Source organism: Anser cygnoides, chromosome 1 (assembly GCF_040182565.1).
Source record: "Anser cygnoides isolate HZ-2024a breed goose chromosome 1, Taihu_goose_T2T_genome, whole genome shotgun sequence".
NCBI classification, from domain to species: domain Eukaryota; kingdom Metazoa; phylum Chordata; class Aves; order Anseriformes; family Anatidae; genus Anser; species Anser cygnoides.
The window spans coordinates 100,735,707-100,761,840 of NC_089873.1; the positions used below are offsets into that span (position 1 = coordinate 100,735,707).

The following is a 26,134-nucleotide window of genomic DNA, read 5'->3' on the forward strand; positions in this document are numbered from 1 at the left end:
AGAAGGAGCCACCAAATACTTCACCTTTCACTGCCTTGGTAATTGCTTCAAACTCTGGCTTGGCCAAATGACAACAGGTAAGCAGAATGACCTGTCCATGGTGAGACATCAGCTTGGCAGAACCTGGCCCTGAAGACCTCTAATCACAGCGTCAGCAAAGGAATACATGATGCTTTCAGAAGAGGTGTAGCTAATAATAAACGAGTGGCCTAAGTGCTGCATACGAGCTTTAGTGACAATAACTGTGTCAGTCTAACATTAGCATCACACAGGGAGTTACAACAGTAACAACAACCCTCACATAATTACTCTAATACACTTCCCTATGGAGACTCGCTTTCTAAGCCTGCAGATGGTGTGAAATAGTTTAAGCAAAGCATCAAGCTTTCATCAGAAGTTTTAATTCTGCAGTGACCGCACGGGGTAAGGTTTTTAGAACAGACTCATTGTTAAGACATACTGAAACTGCTTCCCTGGGCCTCTCTGAGATGAATACATTGTATGCACCCTTAATTATGGGATGACAGTATTTATCTCAGCCTAAAACAAAAACAGTTCCGTTGGTTTATGCAAATTTTTGCATATAAAAATTAAATACCTTACTACAAATGGATATACTGACCACTTCCATGATTTGATCTTTTTTCCCCCATGAGAATGTTACTTCTAACAGTCTGCAGCAAAAAGAAATTGGTAAGTTGCCACAACTCAAGACTCATTGGAAAAATGCAGGATCTTTGCAGCACAATGCAGATCTGTCTTGCCACTCAGATTTGCAAGACTTGGGTAAAAAAAAATAAAATAATTAAAGCAAGGTCTTTCAAGGGAAAAATATACACAGTAAGATGCACAGTGCCAAGATCATTTTTTTCTTTCTTTGCAAACGCTCTGGAGGCAGATTTGCACTTCATTGTGCCAAATAATTTCTTAAAATGACTGGACTCGGGTCTGAAAAACGTGCAGACTGAGTCCTAAGAAAAACGGTTCAGGTTTTATGACTCTGAGCCATCTGTGAGCTACAGGGACAGGCGCCACCTCAAAGCCGATGAAGCCGAGTTCTGTTTTCACAATATGCTCCAAATCACCTTTAATCTGCCTATTAAGTGGGCACTAGCTATTTTGCAACAGCCCTGGTGAAAATGCCATGGGTGTGAAAAACAGCAGATGGTTAATGGGGGCGGAAAGCTATACAAATCGTTAGAGGAGCATGGAAAATTCATCGCTGCCTATAAAACAGTCAGTAGGCAAGGGCAGCTGTAAACAGCTAGGTGAAAAGAGGAGGTAGGAACAAATTGTAGCTGCTCCATATAGACTGCTGCTATTTCCTTGTCTTAAAAAACACCAGAAAAGTGCCGAAGGAAGCACATGTGAACTGACCACAAGGTGAAATGCTCCTAAGTATGAACACCAAAGTGGTTTTCCATTGTGCTACAGTTTCCAGCTTTTAGCAGCACACCTTGGATCTGATAATGGAATCACATAAAGACCCTGGAGGCCACTTAAAGAGCATTACCACTTTTAAGTTGTATATGCATGACTATTAAACCCCAGCCAAGTTATTATCTTCATCTGTAACCGACATACCAACATGCTGAGGATATGTGGAGTATAAACACAACATTAAGCCAAAAGGAGGCCAAGGTAGGAGAGAAAGGAAACTCAGTATGGGCCATCTTTCACTGTACTAACACAAGAAAGCCATAACTCTGAGTTTCAGTCATGAATTGTGACATGACAGAATTGTGACATTAGATGATCAAGACAAAGGGAGGATTTTTCCCTGTTTATCCTAACAAATTACAGTGTTCTTAAGTAGGAGAGAGACCTGTTTCCAGTCAACGTGGTGGGCATGAATAACCGCCTTCTACGATCTCATGACGACTTTCACTTACTCTTAAAAAGGCAGTTATTGCAAAGGTGGCAGAAAGAAAGGAAAATTGAGGTTTGGTAAAGAGAGGGTATCAGAGATGTGTCAGGATAGAAGAGCAGATAGAATGAAAACATGAAAAACATAGTATCATTTTCATACTCAGTACTTCTGTGACATCCTTCCTACCAGGGATGTCATCATCCCTGATGATGTTTGACAAGGGAGCTTTCTCCCTCTTCTCTCAGTATTCTATTGTCAGGCTGAAAGACAACCTCCACTTCCGTAAGTATCACTGTTGAGCTCTCGCATGCACACTGTCTGTCAAAATCAACAGGTGCCATACAGAATATTGTGTCATACGGTACACCAGAAAATAAAAGGGACACTGATATCCCTAACACAACCACTTTGGTTGCCACTCTTGGTTGGAGTTGGAGCCACTTCCACCTCCCCACCACTTCAGACAGACGATATTTGCTTATCGTAGAAACACGTCTGTCCATTTCAAAGCGTAACAATTATAGAAGAGTATAAAGAAACTTTAAATGCTTTTCAACTTTATTCTTACTGGGAGGGTAGTGGCATCCTGACATGTCACATCATCCAATGAAAACTGGCAGGGACTGTATCAGGCTCCTATCTCACCCAGCATTTATCGTATTAAGTGTTGCAGTAATCTTTGCTTGGCTGTAGTGCTTTCTTCAGCCTGCAGACATGGTATTCCCAATTCCAGGTACTTTTGCTGGGGCAAGACCAGAGTAATCAGCACTAACAGAAAGGGAAAGTAACCAGATGTGAAGCACAGCAACCATATGATGAGCAACATGTCAGGCTGGTACTGCACAGTATTTGTACAAACCAGTCAAAAACAGGTATTGCAAATGGATGTGGAAAATTATAATAGTTACAAATATGATCAGGTGCTTTGGATGGACTTCCCTGAAGAGAGAACATCTGTTCAGGAATAAATGTAACTGCTTCAAAAAAGAAGAAAATAAAATGTACCTAGCGATCCTGAAATCAACTTCTCCATTGGATAAATATATTTGAAATAGTTGTACAGTTCACAGTGGCATAAAGTTCTCTGATTGCTTGAGTGCTTGAAAATATCTCATCAGTAAAAAAATACCAGAGCTGGGGGAGGAAAACCCTCTCTCTGAATTCTGTACATGGGCAAATGTACAGGTTTTGGCAGACATCAGGTCATTGAATCCATGGGAAACCAGCAGCATTGCAGGACTGCAGATCACAAGTCTGGGGATGGAGGATAAGAGGAATAGTAAGGCCCATTTTCCTGCAATGAGAACAGAATAAATAGTTGAATAAAAGCCTTCTCCAACACACCTTGGTACAATGGATGATAATACAGAAGCAGATGTAAATAGGTACTCCTAACTACTTTTTCCATGAACACAGTGACCACCACAATTCAGCCAGAACAGGACTGTACTGGTAATCAGGCAAAAAACAGGCAAAAAAAGGCCCTGTTTTTGCCTTTGTTTTAAACACAAAATACAGGTTAAAATTCAGCTAAAACCGTGATGCAAGGAAACCGCAAATGCTAGGATAGCCAGTCATTCCCTTCAAGACGAAGTTGCCTACGCAGACATGCAGCTTTGTCTGCTACTTTGTAGTTAAGAGTACATCTTCATTTGCTTGATTTGAATGGTGCAAGCCATATGCATTCCACCATTTGTATAGAGACCTGAGAGGAGGATGAACCCACACGATGAATGGCAAGGCATCCTACTACAGTTCCATTTTCTGTTGCCTTTTTTTTCCTTGATACGTGAGAAAGGAAAAGACAAGACAGCTTTTTTTTTCAGTAGGTGTAAAGTATACAGCACATATATGACATGAATTTTATCTTCTGCACAGGCTCTTAGCATGTTATCTTACAGTTCTTGGCTGAAGAAAGCTAGTCTGCCTCCTATGCACATAGGAGGCTGCACTGCTGAGAATGGAGTCTGCTTCTTGTCCCCTCCTTGGACAAATATTGAAAAAAAAAATCTAAGAAAATTGTTAGTCACAGAAGAAAAACTAGACTCTCTAGGAAGTCTCCCCTCTTTCTTCTCCACATTCTTAATACACGGAGGTCAACCCCTTTACAGGTTTTGCAGAGCAGAATGGGAGATACACAGTAACTACACTTGGGAACACAGATACTTGCCGCATGAAATCACTTACCCTGGCATCATACTCAAGGACAAAAGGGGGAAGATCAATCTGTTCTGGGGGTATGGCTGTGAATAACTGCTGAAGGCTTTCCACATAGTGGATTTTGTCCTTTAGCCCTGAGACTGTAAAGGTTGTGAAAAACCATGCCGAGACCTGAAAATAAACCCCAACAAAAACTAATTAAGATGGTGTTGTTTCAAAACCTTCAAGTTGAACATAATATTCCAAATCAGGCTTGAATTACACTTGAAGCATTGATACCATTGCAATAACACAACGAGGTCAGGAAGTACACACCAATGAGTGCTAGCAAGCTTTAGAGCTTTAAAGCTAGCGCATCTGACTCCATGCTAGCTTCTTCTCCTCCCCAGCTGCCAGTTTAAGGTCCCCTCTTTCTACTGTAGAATAGTGACAGCTATTCTGCTACTTTTGTCTTAAAAAACAAAAAAAGTCTACGTAGCAACATGTTTTCACTTCAGGTTTAGCCAGCTCAGAATATGATCTATCTGACTTGATAACTGACAGAAGCAATTTCAACCCCTTGCCTTTAAATTTTCAAAGAAAAGGGCAGTTCTAGGGAAAGAGACTTCCAACAGTTCTGCTGAAAACTCCTCTCTGCTTTGGGTTGGTGGAAAGCAAGTGTGTCCCCTTCTATTTTATCACATTCCTTAAATAACAAAGTCTTATCAACTTATTCTACAAGATTTTACTGGAAGTACATGTACCTCTGTGTTTGAGTGTAAATGGGATAAGTAATTTTTGTTTTGCAAAGGCCAGTAAGACACCATCCATACCTTGGAAAGCTGTTAAATACTGCTGTTTAGATTGATGGTGCAAACTTTTAAAGCTTTTAAACCCACCTTCTCCAAAATTGAGCACTATATTACTTATTTCTTATCTAGGCTGATAGCATGAAGGGAAAGGAAAAAAACTTCCAAGAAGCAGAGGCTGCTGTTCTGCAGGTCACATATGCTCATATTGGGGAGGGGAGGGTCAAGGGCCCATGATAGGTGGCACGCAGGTCACTGAATTTTTCCAAACTTTGGATAAAATTCAGTTGGGTTTCTGCTAATAGAAGCTGAACTTCTGGAAAGTAAAAATCAAGTAAAATACCTTTTGCTGACAGACTATATATTAACATGGTAGCTGGGAGGGAAAGAATTCATTTTTTTTCCAGCTTCAGATATTAATATCGTTACACAAAAGTTACTGAAATGCACACAGAAACCTGGCTGAAAGGATGTTGCTACTGGATGAAGAAATTCTTGAGACATTCCAAGCTGGGAGACCATACAGAAGAGTAACAGTGGTCAGGAAAAGAGCATCAATCTAAACTCCATATAATCAGAGACAAGGATGACTTAGTCATCCTCCAGAGGAGGAGACTGAGTCAGATACAGTGTTGCTCTGAAAGTTCTGGAAAGTAAAGCTCTGGCTGAGCAGGGCAATGAGAAAGAAAGATTGCATGTTTATCTGCCAACACCCAAAATGTTCTTTTCTTTTCTTTTCTTTTCTTTTCTTTTCTTTTCTTTTCTTTTCTTTTCTTTTCTTTTCTACTATATACCTCACCTTTGAACGAAATGTTGGATGGACAAAATACAGTGCCTTCAAATTCCTCTTGTACCTGATTTAAAGAAAGAAAAAAACTCTTAAAAGTGACTTCTAATCAAGCTTACCTAGACAACAGAACTGTCAAAATATAGATCATTTTCTTTAACTGCCTGTGATGCAATTTTACAAAGCTAGATCTCATATAAGGGCAGATACCAGGAGAGTAAATGTAAAGAGAAAAAAATAGCAGAATGATTATCTTTCTGGCAAAGATATAGCCTGCCATCTTTTATGTGGACAGTGAATATTATAGACAACTTAAGACTGCCAGGGTTACCCAAGCCTCTTCCGTCACAACCAGCAACAGACCTCTCACAACATCAGGTTCCAGAAGCTCTACATCTGGACAGTCAGACCATACACCCAGTATGTTTCTCTAACAGCTAACAAAAGGGAGACTGCAGAGGACAACACTTCCTGATTTCGTAGATGGTTTTGAGTAGAGAGTAGTTTTTGGAGAAGAGAAGGCTTTGTGGACACTGTACAGTGGCCCTCCAGTACCTAAAGGGGGCCTACAGGAAAGCTGGGGAAGGACTATCAGGAAGTGCAGTAATAGACAAGGGAATGGCTTTAAACTAAAATTGGACAGATTTAGATTAGGTATTTGGAAGAAATTCTTTCCTATGAGGGTGGTGAGGCACTGGAACAGGTTGCCAAGAGAAGCTGTGGATGTCCCATCCCTGGAAGTGTTCAAAGGCCAGGCTGGATGGAGCTTGGAGCAACCTGATCTAGTGGTAGGTGTCCCTGCCCACGGCAGGGGGAGCGGAACTGGATGAGCTTTAAGGTCCCTTCCAACCCAAACCATTCTATGATTCTATGAGTAGGAAAGATGACAGATTTCACTTCTTTTTGCCTTTGTTACTTACTTAGGTCTTTGTCCTAGCACAATGAATAAATGGGAAACCGGATAAAAGGAATGACAAACATTTGCACAGCACAGAAGGGTTCTTCTCCTATTGACACTCACTTGGCATCAACAACATCATAGAGTTTCTTCAAGAAATTAGAGTCTAGTTGATTGTAATCATTTGTGAGCGTATGGAAATACACTAGGACATATTCCTTCACTGCAATATGATCCATGACGTGGATGAAATACAGAAGAGCCTGAGATGGAAAGAAGTGAAATTTATATATGCAAAGAACTCTTTCACAGTTGCATTATATTTTAATATGCTTTCTTCAATTCATTCAAATATCAGGAATCATGAAGCTGGGTGGCATTCTGTTTGAGCTACAAAAGCAAGGTGAACACTCCAAGTCTTGAACTTGACTGTAATCACTTGGATGTCTTTTTTTGTCTAACTGACTTCACAGAGAAAGTTTTGCTGTTTACATGAAAAACTCATTTAACTTGTTACATTTCACTTTCCACATCTTCCAGTTACAGAAGCAGAGCAAGTCTTACTTTCTGAGAAGAAAACCAACGATTTTCTCTGAAAACAGTCCAGTTCCTCCTCCAGAAAAGCCACCCCAAGACATACAAAGCGTATAGGGGAATAAGTTTTGATCTGTCTATGAAAATATTTTTTATTTAATCTCTTAAGTCTTCTACAGATAACACTTTTAGAATTAACACTAAAGTACTCCTATAATCTGACTTTCACAACCTGAACATTCACATTCAACCTACACAACTCTAATATTGCAAAGTCTTACCTTTTCCATGTCTATCAATGTTACAGGGATATTCCTTCCAACCACTACCATTACTGTGCGACCAAAGTTATCCACACCTACAAGAGAAAGAAAAATATGACTCAGAACTCCTCCCAGTCATGTCAGGTTTCAGAATTGGTCCTTTTTAAACTAGGGAGAACCAGGGAGAACCAACTCAGGATTTTTGCAATGCTTCTGGTTTCCATCTCAAAAATGGAGGAAATATGCTAGAGTTATTTACTATGCCAGTGGCTATTCTGGTCCAGAAAAGAAGGTAGCATCACATCCTAGAAACTTAAGTTTCAAGGACTGTTATGTTACATTGACTGTGTATTCTACATTTACCTAAATTTCAAGAAGTAAGTCTATAACATGCCTTGTCTAAAACAAAATAATCTAATATTTAAGTTTCAGAGTAGAAGGTATCACACAGTCTTGATATTTGCACAAAAATCATTGTAAGTGTCTGGATTTTCAGAAGGCCAAAGTGCTGAACAGACTCTCTCTGCAGAACCATGAGCTACATAAATACAGCTATACTTTTGAAAGCTTGAGCACTTGTCTCTTTCTGTCATGGCGCAAAGCAGCAACAAGCCACTTGGGACTCTGGCAAGTTTTACCTCCAAATGTGGCATTACCTAAAGAGGAAAAAGGAATGAAAAAGGACATATTCCCTGCCTCTGGTTCCCATGCTGCAAGGGTCTAGCAGCCAGTATCTCCCACCAAACTCATCTGGATGTTGATTCTCTCCCTAGTTTCCTTATCTACCAAACTCAAAGTTGCAAGGTGTTCCTCTCGTGGTACTATGTCACTAGTCCTATGAGAGAGATACAGAGGAGATCAACACAAACCCAAGCTGAGGGTAAAGGAAGAAAGCCATTTTCTTCAGGAAAGCTCTATTAACAGTTGCTTTGGTAACTGCTTATTCTCTGCACTGATCACCTGAAAGCAACATTAATTCCTTTGCAACCAAAGGGTGGACGTTATTCAGACTGAACAACAAATTCTCACACAGAGCTTCTTATACATTGGCTAAATCTAACAGTACTGATTTACATCTAAAGTTGCTAGCAAGAAGGCTCTTGCACATCAGAAAGCATAACTGCACCTCCCTGCTACTGTTGCTAAACTAACCACAGAATATTACTTTTTCTTTGTTTAAACTGCCATTCACACTAAGTTCATTCTTCCTCTGAGACTATTGATGGTTGCATTCTACAGACAAATTCAGAATATGCATATATCCTCAGACTGTTAAAGAGGAGCTGTTGGGGAGCTTACCACACAGTCTTTCAAAGTCAGTCAAGAAAGAACATGAAAATACCAGATTTACTACAGAGGTGCTGCCTAGTTCCTGACCAGGTTTCTAACTTGATGATATGATGTATTGTACTCAAATTCCAAAGAAAATATCATATTTTTATTTTGTATTTTTACTTTAAGACAGGGTCATCACCATAGCGAGAGTCATCAGTACCCTGAACTTACCTGTCTGGTACAAGGCTTTGAGGGAAGCAATATCAGAGAGGTCTTCAGCTCTTGCTTGACATAGCCAGCGATTATAACTAGAAAGTGAAAAACATCTGGTCAGATCTAATCCTCTTTGGGTCAGCATTAGACACCTAAATAAGTATACGGGGAAGGAAGGATAAAACTAGCACTTCATGACCGACCTCTCTTTAATGTGGGTTTCTGATCAATAGAGCTACTTTCAAATTGATAAAGAAGTGTTAAAATAAACAAGTGTCAGTGACTTCCCTAGTGATTTTTACTGGGGCACTGAATATGCACCACCTAGTAACTATCGGTGGCGTTGCATTTGGGTTGAAAACATCTCAAAGATTTTTCCATTGAAACACCTCCGTCTCAGCTTTTAAAAAACAGAAGATTTCTTAAAAAAGTCTGTAGGTTGAACCTTACTACTCAGCAACCAGCATCACATATGTATTTTATTTCTTAAATGATGAAGAATTTAGTGCCTCATTGGAGTAAACAAGGCAAATATCACACCTCAAAGAGTCCCTAGCATGGGACTGGCTTCTTGGAAAGTGGTTATACACATTAAGGCTAATGACAAAAAAGAAAGAAAAAAAAAGAGGGAAGAAGCGTCACCATCCATTTTTTTTTAAATCTTTCTATTTTGAGACAAAGAAAAAACTACTTGCTAGTTACCCAGAGCCTGAGGAGCAAGCAGGCAGTACTAAAGCCAGTATGACCCCACCACAGAAAGTGATGATTAAACAGTGACACCTTGTGGCAAAGAGATAAACCAGCTGGTCCGATGCACTGGGCGTGCTAGGATTCATCAATGGCTTCCCTTTTACTGCCCATTTGCTTCAGGCTAGAGAAGCTACCACTGAGATTCAAGGTGACATCAGACCTTACAGATAACAAAGTCATCATGAGTTGGCCCTCTGGACTGCTAGCTAACCCAAAACATTCATACAGGCAAGGAAATTCTCACTTCCTCTGATGCTGTTTTTGCAGTGCTGCCTCTGACAACTGTCCCTGAAGGATGAGGCGTCTCTGTTTGTCAACATCTCCCTCCATGCGGGCAAAAGCATGGGAACCAATGAAAGACAAGTCTGCCTCCAACCCCTCTTCATCTGAAGCATCTGCAGTAGAAACAAAGGTAGCATAAAATGTCCAAGCTGTGTACGAAACAGCAGTGCTGCTGATGAACTGCTAAACATCTCTGTGAGCCAACTCATTCATCATGCTACACACACAAAAACCACAGTGTACCATGATTATAGCATGCAACTGAGAAACACAGACTCTCTTAAAGTGTTGGTTTGTCTGGAAAATAACTGGGCAAGTCCTAGTTATCACCTTGTAACACACAGAAAATGGTTAATTCTCCCAGGTGGATTCCACAATAAGGTCTGGAGAGAGTGACTTGGGGTTTCCAATTGTCCTAGTTGTTGTAAGAGGAAAAGTTAGCATGCAGAGGGACATGTGCTGCAGTTTTATTCAGCTTGAAAACTGTACTGTAGAAAGGGCTCACTTCTTCCTTTTACGTTGACTCTGCTGAAACAGATGCTGTAGAAGAGTGATAACCTGAGTTTGGGTATCTACTACACGGCTGTGCAATGAAGTATAGAGAGCACAGGCTTACTTGCTGGCAACCATAACAGAATGCTTCACTGAACTTTTTACCATCAAGGAATATTGTCAAGGCTTCTGGTACTGCATCTTTGGGCAATTTGGATGATAGGAATTGAGTTTCCCAACTTTAGTATGAAATGCTATAGCAACAATGGAACAAGAGTGTAGGATTCCACTACACACATTTGCTCCTATATATGCAAAACCCCAATATTTCAGAAACTGTTAGCCAGTGGCTAAGCGCCTCACACTGATCAGCCACTCTATACTACTCTAGCCAGAGGTTTAGGCAGGGAAAAGAAAAAAAAAAAAAGAGAGTAGTCTGAACAGCAAGAGTTGGGACATCATATATCACACCATGAACAAGAAAATTGTATGCATCTTTGTTGCGTATTCAGCCTTATCGCTACCAGTCATGCAAAAGCAGAAAACCTTTGCAAACCATTCCAGATTCTCTGTTTTTGATGCTTTAAGGCCTGGCTTGAAGTGCAAACTTTTCACAGGACTGCTTAATGAAGAAGGCAGAATGTACCATCTATGCCCATTTACACGCTGTATTGTTTTGCCATCCACCTCTCACCGTTTCAACCCTGAAAACTTAGGCAACCTCTTTATAATCTGTCTTCTTTCACTGAGCTTTTGACAGCCATTTCCCAAACACTGATTTCTGGATTGATCTAGTTCCTCTACTTTTTAGGGGAGTTCCTCTACTCCCTTTAGGGGAGTTTCTGCTAATTTTCATTAAGCACCTACTAGTTTGATAAATGTACTGGATCAACAGAATCTGACCTGGCTAGAAACAACATTTTAATATGTAACCTATGACAGTCCAGTAACAATAATACCTTTTTCAGTCAAGCGCTGGTATGATTCTGAATGGGAAAAGAAGTTCCTAATCAGCTCAGGAGAAAATTTGCTAAGGGAATGAACTCCCTCACCCTCCCCCCAAAAAATAAAAAGACAGAACAACGGCTTTACCACATCCTCTAACCACTCTCCACGTCGAGACAGAAAGCAGAAGTTACTGCTGTCAAACACACAAAGCTAATGAGGCAACTTGACAATTCTTTTCATTACAGCCTGCCTTCCCACACCACCTCACCCAAGATAACTCTTTGCTCACCATGTATTTTTTTCTGTTTTTTGCTTACTTTCACAAAGAGATCCTTATTCCAAAATTGAGTTAAGAACTCACCATCTGGAACACCTGGCTTCTCAGTAATTCTGATCTGCCGCTCTGGTACTACAGGCTCCCCTTCCGCATTACCAATATCTGCAGGGAGGTAAGGCAAGGATTGTATCTCTTCTTCCAATGATCTTGGAAAATACAGAGGCAGCAACTTCTGGTAAGTGGCCTATAAATAAGAAAAATGCGTGAAGGTCTATCACGCATCCTTGCTCTTCAGATACGTAACACCTACCCTTGTAGCAGGTATCTTCTCTGAGGTTTGGAGGCAAAGTGCTACTTTCCTTGATGGCTTACATTGGGCTGCTATTTGGCAATAAAAGCAGATAGCCTTTATCAAGGTTAACTTTTTTTTTTTTTGGTGCCACACTGGCAAGTAACCCAGAGAAGATTCTGCTTTAAAATGCATGAACTCAGGTGGACTGAAGATACTTCAGCTTTATAATGAAGTTACAATACATGTAGATGACAAACTTCAGCAAAGGTTGCTTAGATTAAAACGGATCACTACACAGATCACCTTGAGTGATCTGACTGGAAAAAGAATAAACAAGAAACAACCAAGAGAAACCCTCCCCACATGTAGGAAAACAGTGAAAATCAACATTGTAATACTTCACCGCTTGTTCCCTCCAACAGATTAGCAGTTTTAGAACCCCTATTAAGTAATTTCCTTTTGTCGTCCAGATGTGAGAGAATCTGAACTGTGTGTGTATTCTGCACAGGAGCAGCTATTATTAAGTCCGATATGTAAGAGATGTTGTCCAAGTTTTGGCTAGGATAAAATAATTTTTCTTCCTAGTAGCTGGTATGGTGCCATGTTTTGGATTTAGGATGAGAACAGTGTTGATAACACACTGATGTTTTAATTGTTGCAGAGCAGTGCTTGCACTGAGTCGAGGACTTTTCAGCTCCTCCTGCTGCCCTGCCAGTGAGGAGGCTGGGGGTGCACAAGGAGCTAGGAGGGGGCAAAACCAGAGCAGCTGACCCCAGCTGACCAAAGGGATATCCCTTAGCACATAGCATTGTGCTCAACAATAAAACTGAGAGGAGTTGGCTGGCGGAGTAGGGCTGCTGCTCAGGGTCTGGCTGGGCATCCACCAGCTAGTGTTGAGCAATTGCATTGTGCATCGCTTGGCTTTGTGTATTTTTATCATCATTTTCTCTTCCTTTTCTGTCCTATTAAGCTGTCTGCATCTCAACCCACGACATTTTACCTTTCTCCCCTCCATCCCCCCCATGCCTCCATGTCACTAGGGGCAGGGGAGGAGTGAGTGAATGGCTGTCTGGTGCTTAGCTGCCTGCTGGGTTAAACCACAACAGTCCTTTACATGGCTTATGTGTACACCTTGAGCACTGTGTTCGATGCCATTGATCAGCAACTATTAAACTGGTACAGTGTTCATAACAATTGTGTTTTAACATGCTCTGGGCAGATCTGTCATTATCTCAACCCTTTGTGCCCCATATTGGGTGCCAAAAGGACTGTTGTGGTTTAACCTGACAGGCAGCTAAGCACCACACAGACGTCTGCTCACTCCCCCTCAGTGGAATGGGGGAGAGAATCAGAAAAAAAAAATAATAAAAGAAGTAAAAACTCACGGGTTGAGATAAAGACAGTGGAGTAGGAAAGAAAGGAAGGAAAAATAATAACAATGATAAAAGAACATGCAAACCAAGTGGTGCACGATGCAGTTTCTCACCATCCATCCACTGACTGATACCCAGCCATGCCTGGAGCAGCAGCGCACACCACCCACCCCCATTTTATCAGGGAGCACAACACCATATAGTATGGGACATCCCTTTGACCAGTTTGAGTCAGCTGTCCTGGCTCTGTCCCCTCCCAGCTTCTTGTGCACCCCAAGCCTCCTTGCTCGCAGGGCAGCATGAGAAGCTGAGAAGTCCTTGACTCAGTGCAAGCACTGCTCTGCAACAACTAGAATATGGGTGCATTATCAGCATTATTCCCAGCCTAAATCCAAAACACAGAACCGTAACAGCTACTAGGAAGAAAATTAACTCTATTCCAGCCTAAAACAGGACTGAAACTGTTAGCACTTATCTGAAAACAAATCATTAAACATCAAGCTTGTTACTTCAGCAAGCAATGTTTAAGGTCTTCATATGTGAATGGAAATCAGGGCAATCTTTTAAAAGAAGAAGACCAAACCTTGTGTAAAGAGCAAGTCTTGCATGAGAAATTCGTGTCTAGCTGGTAGAATGCATCCAGCACAACTGTGTGCTCTAACCTCTAACATTGACTCCTGTTTACGGCTCAGGAACATGGAAGCCAGAAATGGAAAGACTGTAAACAAATCTCTGGTGACTGCTCAAAGTGTACTGGGAAAAAGTACTGGAAAAGATACTGTGCTGATAAGAGACAGAAATAAGCTGTGCAACCAAAAGTCTAAGTGAGACAAGATGATTCGTTAGGGAGAATCCGAGTCCCAGTCTACAGTGCAGGGGTTAATACTGCTGCTGAGATCAAACGCGTCCATGACTTTTGATAGAAGGAACATCAAAGAGATACCTCTTCGAGCTCAGAGACTGCAAACACAACCTTCTCCAGAGTCTCCCCGTGAATCTCCAGGAACCTTCTAACTGTGCCTGCAAGGAAGAAGAGTAAATGTAGTTAGCAAAATAGGAGAAGAAATTTACACACGACTACAAGCATAGAAATCAACCGAGTGCAGAACAGAGAAAGACATCCCTCTCCTTGTACAAAATAGCTCCACAGGCAGTACACAAGCATGGATTAAGTGGTGGTTTAACATAAAATGGGTTCTCAGGCATACTGGAAATTCCATCTCCATTCTCTCCTGCTTCTCTCTTTACAGATGGATAAAAAATGAAGAAGTCTCTCTGTGATTTTAGCTTACTAGGCACACCTCAATTTATGGAATGTGATCTTAGTGCCTTGTGAAAAAAACAAACCAAAGCCCTCCTTTACCAAGTCTCTGCAAGTTGTCAAAAATGGATATTCCTAGAACAAGTTGCGGTTCCCCCAATTATCAGGAAAGCAACTTGATAAGCAAGCCGTAGCAGAAGCTGGCATAAGGCAGGGTTAGCCACACAAAAACTCAACGGTCAGCTATGCAAAAGCAGCATATAGAAATCATAAATGTAAGTCATGAGAGAATTTATTCCCTCTACTAATTTTTGGACTCCACAAAACTGTAGCATAATACAAGAACACTGTCAAGTTCCTGAGCATTTGCAGTTTAGGGAGAAATGCTTTGTAACTAAACTCCCAGTCAGATATGTCCTTATATTGCAGCTCAAGGCCCTCATCTGTAATCTTGACAGGTGTCAGGGTCTTCAAGTGCTTTTCTATCAAGATTGCTAAGAGAGAAAATGTCCAAACAAATACATTGGCCTAGCAACATTTTTATCAAGTAGCATATAGCCCTACACAGACAACAACAAAGCAATAAAGGAAAGAAGTAACAACTGGTCAATAGAAAAAAAATCTCTTTTCAAAAACTTCCTGTACAGAAATTCATGTGTAACTGGGTTGACCCGCAACACTACTTTATAGGACAAACACAGATCTGCAGTTCCACAGCAAGCATTGTTCTGAACCTGTGTGAGCAGGTATTTTCAGAAGTCTTACTCAGGCAGGTGGCAGAGAAACCAGAGAAACAGACAAATTGGTTTCTTCAAGTGCCAGCACTTCTGCTAAGCAAAGGGTGAGATTTCTCCAGTCAGCTTGCACAGCAAGAGGAAAAGCCTATTGTTCCACCTGCAACAACATTCCTATTGTGTAGGAGTATCATACAGGGAGGTCCAGGGAATGGGTGGTGGTGGAAAGCAGACAGGAAGAGCAGGACAATGAGAATGAAAAGTTAAGAGGAAAAGGAAAAAAACAAGGCAAACACATAATATTCTTCTCTGTGCATGTTTCCATTCTTTATGTCTTTTCAACCCAGGAAGTTTTTTGGTTTGTTTCCAGTAACCTTCATTTTTTTCTTTGATATAGTTTCCTCTTGCACCCAAACAAACCCCAAAATTTATCATCTACAATACCATTTTTGCAGTAAGTTCCATTCAACAAGTGATGGAATTATAAGAACCATTTTTTTTTTTCTGAACCTGCATCATACTAGCATTGTTTGATAGTTCCTTTAGTTCTTAGCTTGGAAGGCAGCGAACAGCTGATTGCTATTCACCATTTCCATGCCTCTCATGATTTTACAGACATCTATCACACGCCTTTCAAGTTCAACGTATTGCAGTTTAAAGAAGACTTTAGCCTACTTAGCTGTTCCTTGCCTTTGCCTGTTCTTGTTGACTTTCTCTGAACTTCTAGTTTTTCCTTGGATGTGCAACTTGAGGGGTTGACAATCTACAGGTTTACAGCATAACATTCTTCATTTTTTTCAGTCTTATTTAGCTTGCTCCTTCGAACTCTGTTGAGCTGTTGTTTTCACGGAACCATTATAATCTCAAGGTCGTGCTTCCTAGCATTAGCCCATTATTTTGCATGTGAATGCAGAACCATATAGGGGTGGGGCAGTGGGGCAAGAATATCACTTTACATTTGGATATGCTGACAACACTGAAATAGCAGATGAAATTCACTCTGTTGCTTGAGGTCTATCTACAGTTATTCACAGTTAAGGCCTCATCCTCATTATCCTGAACAGTTTTGTATTATCAACAAACTCTCACCTCACTCTTCAGTATCTTTTCCATATCACTTAAAAATGTATCAAACACTAAGTTCCAAGACAGCATCCAACCCATGGATGCTTACTGATGACCTCTCAGAGAAAGGTCATTTGTTTTTATCCTCCATTTCCTATTCACCCATTCAAAGCCTGCCTCTTTATGGCCTCCTGTAACACATTACAACCCCCTAAAAAAAAGTTTCCCCATATCAATAGCAGTCTGTCAGAGGTAAGCAATCTGTTGAATATTGCCATCCAGTTTACTCCACTTTCCAACATAAACTTACGCAGTGCTATGTGGGTTGCATCCTCCAAGGGGTAGCATCTTTTCAGAGAGTTAATGACACAAAATCCTACAGAGCACATTGCCTGTTCCCTGAAATCCAGAAATAGAGAAGTAAATGAACAGAAACATAACTTGAGGTCAGGTGGGAACAAACTTTTGCCAGTACAGCAGGTAACACCAGTACTTTTCTCCTGCTTCTGTGTAAGCAGTAACCCTCTTTCAGGTTTGTGCAGAATGATGCTTTCCTGGCAAGATGCATGCGTACTATTACTAAGCAGGGAAGGAAAGAACCATTAATGATTCCATGTTGTTTTTTTCTTGTGTTTGTTCTCAGTTTTCTCCTTCTACCTCAGCTACCTTCTTTCTGCAATTTCTCATATCCTGAATGAAGTTCTTACCTCGAGCTCCCTGTAATCCTTCCAAAATACTTTCCTTCCTGTATAGGATTGCCAACATGGGAAAGGAGGGGAAGAAAAGGTGCTCTTTATTGTAAGTATTTTGTTCCTTCACTTGTCCTGCCATTTGTTTTGTCATTGGTCCAGACACTGACTGAAGTGGCTTACTTGATCCTACGTACGATTAGACAGCCACTGGCAAGGAGTGATATATACAGTATATATACAGATATATACAGTAAGAACAGGAGCATGCCACATTATTAGAAAAGTAAAGTAAAGGTGGTGTTAACAGTCAAAGGAGTTTGAACAAGCTCAGAGCTGGTAGACAGTAATTTCACAGGTGTCAAAAATCACTCTAGAGAATAGGAGGACTAAAAACCACTCATAAATCAGCAAGCAGAATTACCAACTTTTCTTTCATTATTAGAGGTTCCAATCCAGACCTGACTTTGCCACTTCTGAGGCAGAAAACAAAAACAGAAACCAAGAACTGGTATATACTAGAAGACTTAGCTATAATCTGGATTGTGAAACAGTTACTACTGCACTACAACACAGAGATCAGACTTGAAAGAATTATCTTCCCTACCCTGTGTAATTGTGAAGTAAGTTTTCTGACACTGTTCTTGTTCAACTATTTTTTGCTGACTACTATTACAACAGCCCTCATGGGAGAACAGAATTCAGGAAAGAACACAGAAAAACAGAAACCATAAAGATGTAAAAAATGTTAGCTAAGAGGAAGTAGAAGACACTACGGATGAAAGAGGAAAAACTACAGACCCATCTGCAGTAACTGTTGATTTAGAAATAATCTTGCACCCTGACTCAGAATTGTGGCTACTGTATGAGAGCTGAGAAGCCAAATATATGAACTGATACAGCAGTCTGATCTGGCTGGGTAGGTCCGTGTGGCTGTATAGAAACACATGAAACTGCTGCTTGACCAAGCTCTTTTAAAGATTTTTGCAGCATGGAGTCTGGCAGAATTATTAACGATGCTTCTCAGAATGTCTGACTGCTGCACAGCTCTAGCTACGCTGTTTCAAGACTTGCTCAGATCTCCCACCACATTTTATTTAAACCTCAACACAGATCGGAAAACATGAGGTATACTGTAAATACAGCAACATTCTTATGTTCTGATCCAAATCCAACTGATGCGAGAAGATATTCACAGCCATTCGGCCTCCTGTAGGAGAACGGATGTGCCATGCAAGCCTTACGTAAGTCGCTGGATGCTTACTTTGCGAGCTGCAGGACATTGCGGTAACAGCTGTACAGAGAACTCTCAGCTGCTGTGCGATACCGGCTCTTGTATTTGGGTCCAACTGTGTGAATGATGAAGCGTGCAGCCAAATTAAATCCTTTGGTGAGTTTAGCCTCCCCTGTCCTGCACCCTGAAAAAAAAATAAACACCAGGATTTGCACAAATGCCATAGGGTCAAAAGTATTCAAGACCTCGACTTCCTATTGAGTCAGTTAATTTCACTTCATCCATAAAGGTCAGTATTTTAGGTATCAAATATTAAGGATAGCACTTTCTCTCTCATAGCAACTGCTTAATACCACCTAGTCATGTTGAAGAGGTGAAGGCTGTGCTAATTCCTCTCAATTTTAAAAACTACACATACGAAGACAAACCATAAATTGTTAGAAATGCTGTCTTAATTGCAGTGCTTACTATGTTACAGGCAGAGCCAAAGGGAGAAATGTATTAACAACATGCAGAACACTGATATACCAATATGATATACAACCACCAATAAAAAGTCCTTCTGAATTTAACAGCTTGGTTTTGGGAAACTGCTTTCTGGATAAAAAGACTGCAAAGCTCCTTAATCAAACTCACAATTGCTGGCAAACTTATATGAAATAAAAAGACTGAGCACATGTTTCACCTACACTCCCAGAGCAAAGTAACATTAATTGTTTTGCATATTTCTTAGTGTCCGTAAGGCATAAGTATAATTTTCAAGGAGATTATACCTTTCTTGACAGACCAGATGTCTAGTCCGAAGGCAATGAAGTTTGAACACCACATTGAATTGTTCCATTCCCAGCACCCTCCAGTTACATACTCTAGGATCATTTACTGCATGCTAGCATAGTCTTTAACTCACTTTGATTAGCACTGTTCTTTGGCTCTCCCCTGCAAGTTACTCCTATTTAATTTCTGCATTTCTTTGCAAGTTTTTTGCATTTTGTCAGAACCCTCTGCGACATCTGTAAGCCTCTCTACTGCCTTCCATTTGTCAATATATTTTGGATTTAAAAAAAAATAATCCAACAACAGCTATTGTGTTTGAAGTCTGTTTTTTCCTCAGGAAAGGTACCTGGAAAAAAAAGTCTGCTAACACTCCCCTTCTTCACCTAAATCATTTCACAAGAAATCAAGTCCACTGCAGTTCTGAACAACTGAAGAAGTACTTTTAGTCTCTCTCTTTCCCAGCCCTCAAGGAGTAGTATTTCTCATCGTCTTCCTTCTGCTTGTACAGCTGCAGAGAGCCACTTAAGCTTTCTAATCTAGCTGAAAACTAATCTTTTCACCAGATCAGCTTTCAACCTGATCTTACAGGTTGCTATTGCCCATGAAAAGAAATGCTATGTGAACAAGTGGCTGGGACCACCCTTCTGGCAGCAGCACTGCTGCAGCTTGGTTCAAGTTGATTATGAACCTTCACACTGAATAGAAATGTTCACTTTCTCTCCTACTCCACTGAATTTGTTGTGGTGCTCAGACAGGCTGTTACACAGCATGCATGAAAGCATATTTTATGGCAGGAAATATTCCAGGTTGAGAATCTTACTCAAGACTTAAGGCATGCCATTTAAACGGCATCAACATATTGCCTTTAAGCCAACACCTTGTAAACTTTTTGATCCCACAAATCACGTTATTTTCTATAGAAGTCGACCTTGTTTATTCTGAATTAAGCAGAAAGAACACAACGGCATACTAAAACTAAGCATACAGATTGAACTACTGTACATGCTCTAAAATGCCTCAACTCCAAAGAACATATCTAGGTAAGCTAAAGATAGGAAAATGAGAAGCGAATGCCAAAACATTTAATATATCAGATATCCAGCTATTATTTTCTCCTATGAAGACCGGCTGAGAGAGCTGGGCTTGTTCACCCTGGAGAAGAGAAGGCTCCCTGGAGACTTTATGGCAGCCTTCCAGTACCTAAAGCGGGCCTACAGGAATGCTGGAGAGGGACTCTTTGTCAGGGGGTGTAGTGATAGGACAACGGGGAATGGCTTTAAACTAAAAGAGGGTAGATTTAGATTAGATATAAGGAAGAAATTCTTTACTGTGCGTGTGGTGAGGCCCCGGAACCAGTTGCCCAGAGAAGCTGTGGATGCCCCATCCCTGGAGGTGTTCAAGGCTAGGCTGGATGGGGCTTTGGGCAACCTGGTCTGGTGGGAGGTGTCCCTGCCCATGGCAGGGGGGTTGGAACTGGATGAGCTTTAAGGTTTCTTCCAAGTCAAACCATCTATGATTCTGTGATCTGAATGGATCAAGGAGGAACAATAAAGTCACACAAACTCAAAAGAGCAAGCAAAGACCTGTAATAAAAATTATCCGAAGTATTTTCTCTTGTGGAAAACAATTAAGAGAGTTTGACTGAGGTATAACTGTGAACTCAGTAGGGAACCTAATAAATTCAGACAATCACATGCATAATCAGTAATTTCTAACTACACGTGCATCACACTTTGTACTTCCCAATGCCTTCTGTGTAAAGATCTCTACAAAATTTGCAAAACTAAATTAAGCAGCAAGTATTATTCCCATTTTAAGACACAGAGTCAGATGGTCTAGTACAGCAACTTGTACAAGGTGAAGGTCTGTGGCAAAACTGGAACTGAAGTTGAGATCTTATTATTTTAATCTGGTGATAAAAAATCCCTCCCTTTACTCCCTGTGGTATTTCTGTGTTAATCAAAACGACACTGTTCCCAGGAACACAGATGTTAGCTGAGCCTTAAAGAAAGCACAATTCTTCTAAAGATCAGCATGTCACATGCTTTAAGATCATGTTTTTTCTTTGAGTCTATGAAACATGGAAATATATGGAGCTGTAGAAGTAACTTGACCGAAAATCACCACTGCACCCGATCTACAGGTTTAGACCCAAGATCATACATTTTTAATTCTCACCAAGGACTTTCTCCTGCATAAAGAAAAATTAAAAATTAAATAGGAAAAAGCACAAAAAGGAGGCTGAGGCGACAAAAAGTGTGATAAACTAGTTTCTTAACAAAGCTTTGTTTCTGCTATTGTGAAACTCATTAATAGTGCACAAAAGCCGAAGCTGTAATCCAGTTTCTTCCCCCACATAACACGCCAGTAGAGCATCAGAGAAGTATTGATTTCTGAAAAGATCCTGTCACAAGACTAAAGGGAAACTATCACAAGGAGTCACGCATCTGCAGAATACATTAAAGACATCAGTGTCACCACAGGGGTGGAGGATGTAAACTGCATATAGCTCAGGATGGTAAAAGAGAATTTAAGAAGCTCAGCCCAACTTTTATAGAGAACTTCCTACAAGCTGACAGATGTTGAATGTTAAGGACTCCTTGAAATGTCCCTTTTCCCACCCCACAATGCACTGAAAGAACCCCTCAGTTTATTTTTAGAAAAGTGAGTATACATACCAGGGTCCTAGTTATTCTATAACATTTGCTGTATTTTAACAGTTGTTTCCATTCTAAGGATGCACACGGACTTTTCCCTCTACTATGCAATGGTTACTCTTCCTTCTCTCTTACTTCCAGCTTACTCACAAAAGGCAAGCTGAATGAGTTGAATGGGATTTTATAAAACTAAACATGCCTGTTCTATTGCAGTTTAAGCCACTGAGAGCCTGCATTGGAAATATAATGCTTCTTCTATCCATTTTGTTACTGCATGATAAAGGAGATAGAGCTGTTACCAGAGAGAGTGACCAGTACTACTCAGGAATCAGTTTGGTCTCAAAATTCAGCTCAGTGCCGTGTGGGAAATCTTAATTTTAACTGCAAGCTGTATCAGACGTTTGTATGACCTTGGTAACTATAAACTCATGGTTCCTGACGCAAAATAAAAAAGACACTTATTTTCATCTAACAGGCATTGAGAATAAAGCTGAATGTTTAGAAGTCTCATTATCAGCAATATGACACGTTAACAAAGAATCTAGCAAACCTCACCAAAAGTGGAGGAAATGTATGTCAATCTAGCCTCCCCTCTTTATTTCACCTTAACGCCAGACATGGGAGGGGAAAAAAAGAAAAAGCTACATCTTGATTTTAGCTCACGCTGTGTACTGTGCAAGGACAGCAGATTTCAGTATGAAAAATGTCTCCAGCTACATACCCTTGAGCTTCTGGAGTTCATCCCTCAGGTCAGGCCCAGCATGCATGAAGACACTTTCAGATACTGGATTCTTATCGGTGAGAGACTCATTACTGGTATTTACTATGGCTGTGCAGTTCAGTAATGCTACATCTCCTTTCCTGAGGAAACAAGAAAAGTTTATTGCAGGTTAAACGTCAGATTAAGCAGGATATTCTCAAATAAACGCTGACAAGCAAGGAAATGATAAATTAAAGCATTAACAATATTCCAGTTCCCACATAGTGTGGTGTACCCTGACATGCTCACCATGCAGAATCATCCTCTGCCTCCAACTGATTAAGAGAGATTGCATGCAACCCCTCATTTCCTTGAAAACTCTCATCCTCAACAGTAACTTAGGGGTGTATGTAGATAACGCAGTGTTTTTGTTTTATGTAGGGTGGTTCAGTTCGCAGAACATGTGAAGCAGCACGGTATAAAGCATTAAAAAAATATGTATTCTCTCATATCTTAGAGATAAGACGACACTCCTTATGACATGCTATTTCCAAAACTTCAAACATGTCAATTTCCCCGCCCTTATCTGCAGGAGTACCATCTAGGGCACCTTAAGGCTGCTGTTCCTCAGACCACCAAAGATCTCAAGTGACATTGTGGCCAGTCAAGTTTTCATTACTTTTGTTCTGGAACTGTGAACCCACAATTTGATCATGTTCAGTCTGCTGCTCAAGGATTAGACATGCAGAAGATAAACACAGCAGAGATACATCAAAGAAGATGGAACAGCAGAACTCTGACCTGCTTTTTGTCACAGCAGCTGTCATTAGGGATTTTGGAATCAAACAGCATAGGAAGGGAAATAACAATCCCCAAGCACAGGGAGAGATTCAAGTGACAGTTCAAATCGCTCACATTTATTTTACCCAAACACAGCTCACAGAAGATGTTTAACCTTTTACTTTTCTTTTTTTCTTTCATCAGGTTCAGAAAATCCATGAACAGTCCTATTTCCCACACGTATGAATCAGCAAAGATGTTCAGGCTGATCCCTTAATTTGCCCCCCAAATAAATCTGTTGATTCTAGGACTCTGTAACAGCATTTCATCATTCTAAATCCTCCTCTCTTCATACTGATTAACAGAGTTACTCACCTAGAGAGTAGGTTTGAATATCTGAGATACAGGAAAGAAAAACTGATGGAGTAAGTTCACCTGAGCACACTGTACTTATCAATAGATTTTGGTAGAAAAACATGGAGACAGGAAGACAGAATGGAAAGAGGAGGGAAGGAAAAAAAAAAAGAGAACAAATCAAGCCACAAGAAACATATAAAAGAAATAAATACTGGTAAAGACAGCAAAGAAAGGAAAAAAAAACCAAACAAGTAGACAGCAAGTATATATTTGTTCTAAATTAAAAAAGTATCAAAGTGCCTGACTAGGTTTTAACATTAAATACGCAGTATGACAGCAGGAGTTACTGCTGTAGTCTGCTGCATCAAGGAATGTCTATGAACTTGTAATTTATAACCTACAATGGAGCAAACCTCAGACTTGCAGATTTCCCATGAACAAAAATATTATTTTTTTCCCAGATCTGTAGTGCTCAATTCAAGAAAAGAGGGTTTGAAGGCTTTACCCTGTAGCAGTGGTTGTTGTTTGAGGCAGTCAGATCCTGCAGGAAATGGACAGGTGATGACAAAGGCATTGGAACCATGTTGAACTTACCATAATATTATTTTTGCATTGATGTCCTTCCTGTATGGAAAAGGTGATCTAACATCAACTTGAGCTTTTTCAACAGGGTTTGTGTGAGAATCCAGCTGCTTAGCCTCATAGACATCAGTCCAGCCTGGTAGACTGTCGATATCCACAAATTTGGAAGGTGCACCCAAGGGATCCATGGAATGGAAAGAACGGCTTCTTTTTTCCTCGTTAACTTGTCACACTCCAGTTCTCAATGGAGTCTTCTAGGTGCTTTAAAGGAAGAAAATCAAACCAGGTCACAGCTGTTTACAGAACATAATTCCCATGGAGCCATCAGACCTTTCACAAGGCTACAATGCAATCACAGGTAACAGAAAAACAGATTTATTTCCAACTCAACCTCTTTCCCTTTCTCTAGTTTTGTTGTCTGTATGACAAAGGATGATGAAAATACAGAATACTGGTAGTAAGACAAGATTTCTCTGATAGTGCAAGAAAAAAACACCTTCTCTAGTAACTTGGTCCAACTGACTTGTAGACTTATTTTGAAAGTGCTGAAAGCAAACTCTCAAGTGCAGAAGGGACCTTAGCCTTTCTGAAAAGCACTATTTCTTTCTATAAAGGAAAAGCAAGTTTGCAGTAGGCTGCGTACAATCTATTCCTTCAGATATTTTGGTCTAGCCCTGGGTCATGCTTAAAAACAAACAACACAAAAGAAAACAAGCGTCTGTTCTCCCCCACCCAACCATCACCACCAGAAAAACACAAACCGAAATCCTTTAACAAGCAAAAGAAAATCCAGCATCACACCTTTAAAAAAAAAAGCCCCCATCCCAGTGGTGCAACTCAGTTGTACAACTGTATCGCAGCCCAATACACTGAACCGCAAGTCCAATGAGTTCTGAGGCACTGCAAATACGGCTCAGTTTTTACAGTCATGCGCTTACAAAACCTTTTCTCCCAAATAGATTTAGGGGAAAAAACAAGCAGAGGTAAATTTGAATGCTTGCCAATGAACTTCAAACACTGAAGCAGACTGAACTCTGCCATCTGACCCTTTTTTCAAAAGGCCAAAATAACACTGGTGTTAGATCGAGATTGGAGCTTCCCAAAACGTGCATTTCACTTGCCAGTACAGACCACCACACAGGCAACTACATCTCCCTTCCTACTGCTGAACCAGACTAGGGAATTAAACTAGCACCAATAGGCTCACATATGTAACTTTGGTTTGCCACATGCACCCTTGTTATTTTAACCTTTTTCACAGGATCATCATCGGTAACGGTTTTGACAAAACAGCATCTACAAATGGTAATTCCAAAACATGACATATATTTACTAGCTAGGAAACAAACCAACCCTGCCAAAAACCCCAACTGATGGTTAACGAAGGCAGATACTACAACAACAGTGGCCACAAGAGCATATAGATAAGATTTTTGGCCTGATGACTGGGGGAAAGGAGATGGACAAGAACAGTACGATTCATTAGCTAATGATTCTGCGATACATCAGAGCCCACTCTTGTGAGGTGCAGACAAAGGTAGGGGCCTAGGCAGGGCGGCAAGAAGAGGCAGCAGGAAAGGAGGTGCGTTATAGCTCCTCCTGGATATTTCCACCCAAATTTTGTAGCCTGGGGACCTCCTGCGACAGAGGCGGTGCTCCCGCACGGGTTACAGGGCTGGCATGCAGAACGACGAGCCGCAAACCCAGCCAAGACGCCCTCACGGGCGGACATCTTACAGAGCGCCGTCCCCCCCCACCGGGTCTGCAGCCCCGCACCCCGGGACGCGGGCACAGCACCCGCTGCGGATCGACCGCCCCGACCGCACACGGGCGGCTCTCCCTCCCTCCCTCCCTCCCTCCCTCCCGTGACACGTTTCAGCACACTTCTGGCCGCAAAATAACAGCCACGACCCCCCACGCCCGAAACCCCTCTCCCCACGCCTCCTCCGGGCGAGCACCGTCGGCGGCGCCCCCACTCACAGGCCCGAGGGTCCCGCTGGGCGCCGCTGCGGCGGCATCACCCCGGAACGGGGCGGGCATTACCACCCCTGCACACTCTTCCGTTTCCTCCAGCTCCACCCCGGCGGCTTCCCGGCCCT

General features: G+C 41.1%; 1 protein-coding gene across 2 annotated transcripts; it reads right to left on the bottom strand.

The window, feature by feature from the left end:
- Nucleotides 1-2,405: 2,405 nt before the first annotated feature.
- GDAP2 (ganglioside induced differentiation associated protein 2) lies at nucleotides 2,406-26,128 on the bottom strand. Of its 2 annotated transcripts, none has more exons than XM_048047618.2 (14): nucleotides 26,016-26,128; nucleotides 24,048-24,296; nucleotides 22,338-22,477; nucleotides 18,216-18,369; nucleotides 16,573-16,661; nucleotides 14,146-14,222; nucleotides 11,622-11,781; nucleotides 9,783-9,933; nucleotides 8,807-8,883; nucleotides 7,319-7,395; nucleotides 6,627-6,766; nucleotides 5,618-5,672; nucleotides 4,058-4,201; nucleotides 2,406-3,164 (listed from the first exon to the last, which is right to left on the bottom strand). In XM_048047618.2, exons 2-14 carry the CDS (start codon nucleotides 24,221-24,223, stop codon nucleotides 3,117-3,119), a joined length of 1,488 nt encoding a protein of 495 aa, XP_047903575.1. In that variant the 5' UTR covers nucleotides 24,224-24,296; nucleotides 26,016-26,128; the 3' UTR covers nucleotides 2,406-3,116. The 2 variants fall into 2 exon arrangements, with proteins under 2 accessions (XP_047903575.1, XP_066860285.1); XM_067004184.1 differs by having other exon boundaries at nucleotides 24,048-24,376; nucleotides 26,016-26,076.
- Nucleotides 26,129-26,134: the final 6 nt, after the last annotated feature.

Coding starts and splice junctions, on each gene's coding strand:
- GDAP2 (XM_048047618.2), bottom strand. CDS start 24,223: ATGGATCCCTTGGGTGCACCTTCCAAATTTGTGGATATCGACAGTCTA. Junction 9,934..11,621: donor GAAGCCAGGTGTTCCAGATG/GTGAGTTCTTAA, acceptor TTTCTACTGCAG/ATGCTTCAGATGAAGAGGGG. Junction 8,884..9,782: donor CAAAAACAGCATCAGAGGAA/GTGAGAATTTCC, acceptor TTCACTTTCTAG/TTATAATCGCTGGCTATGTC.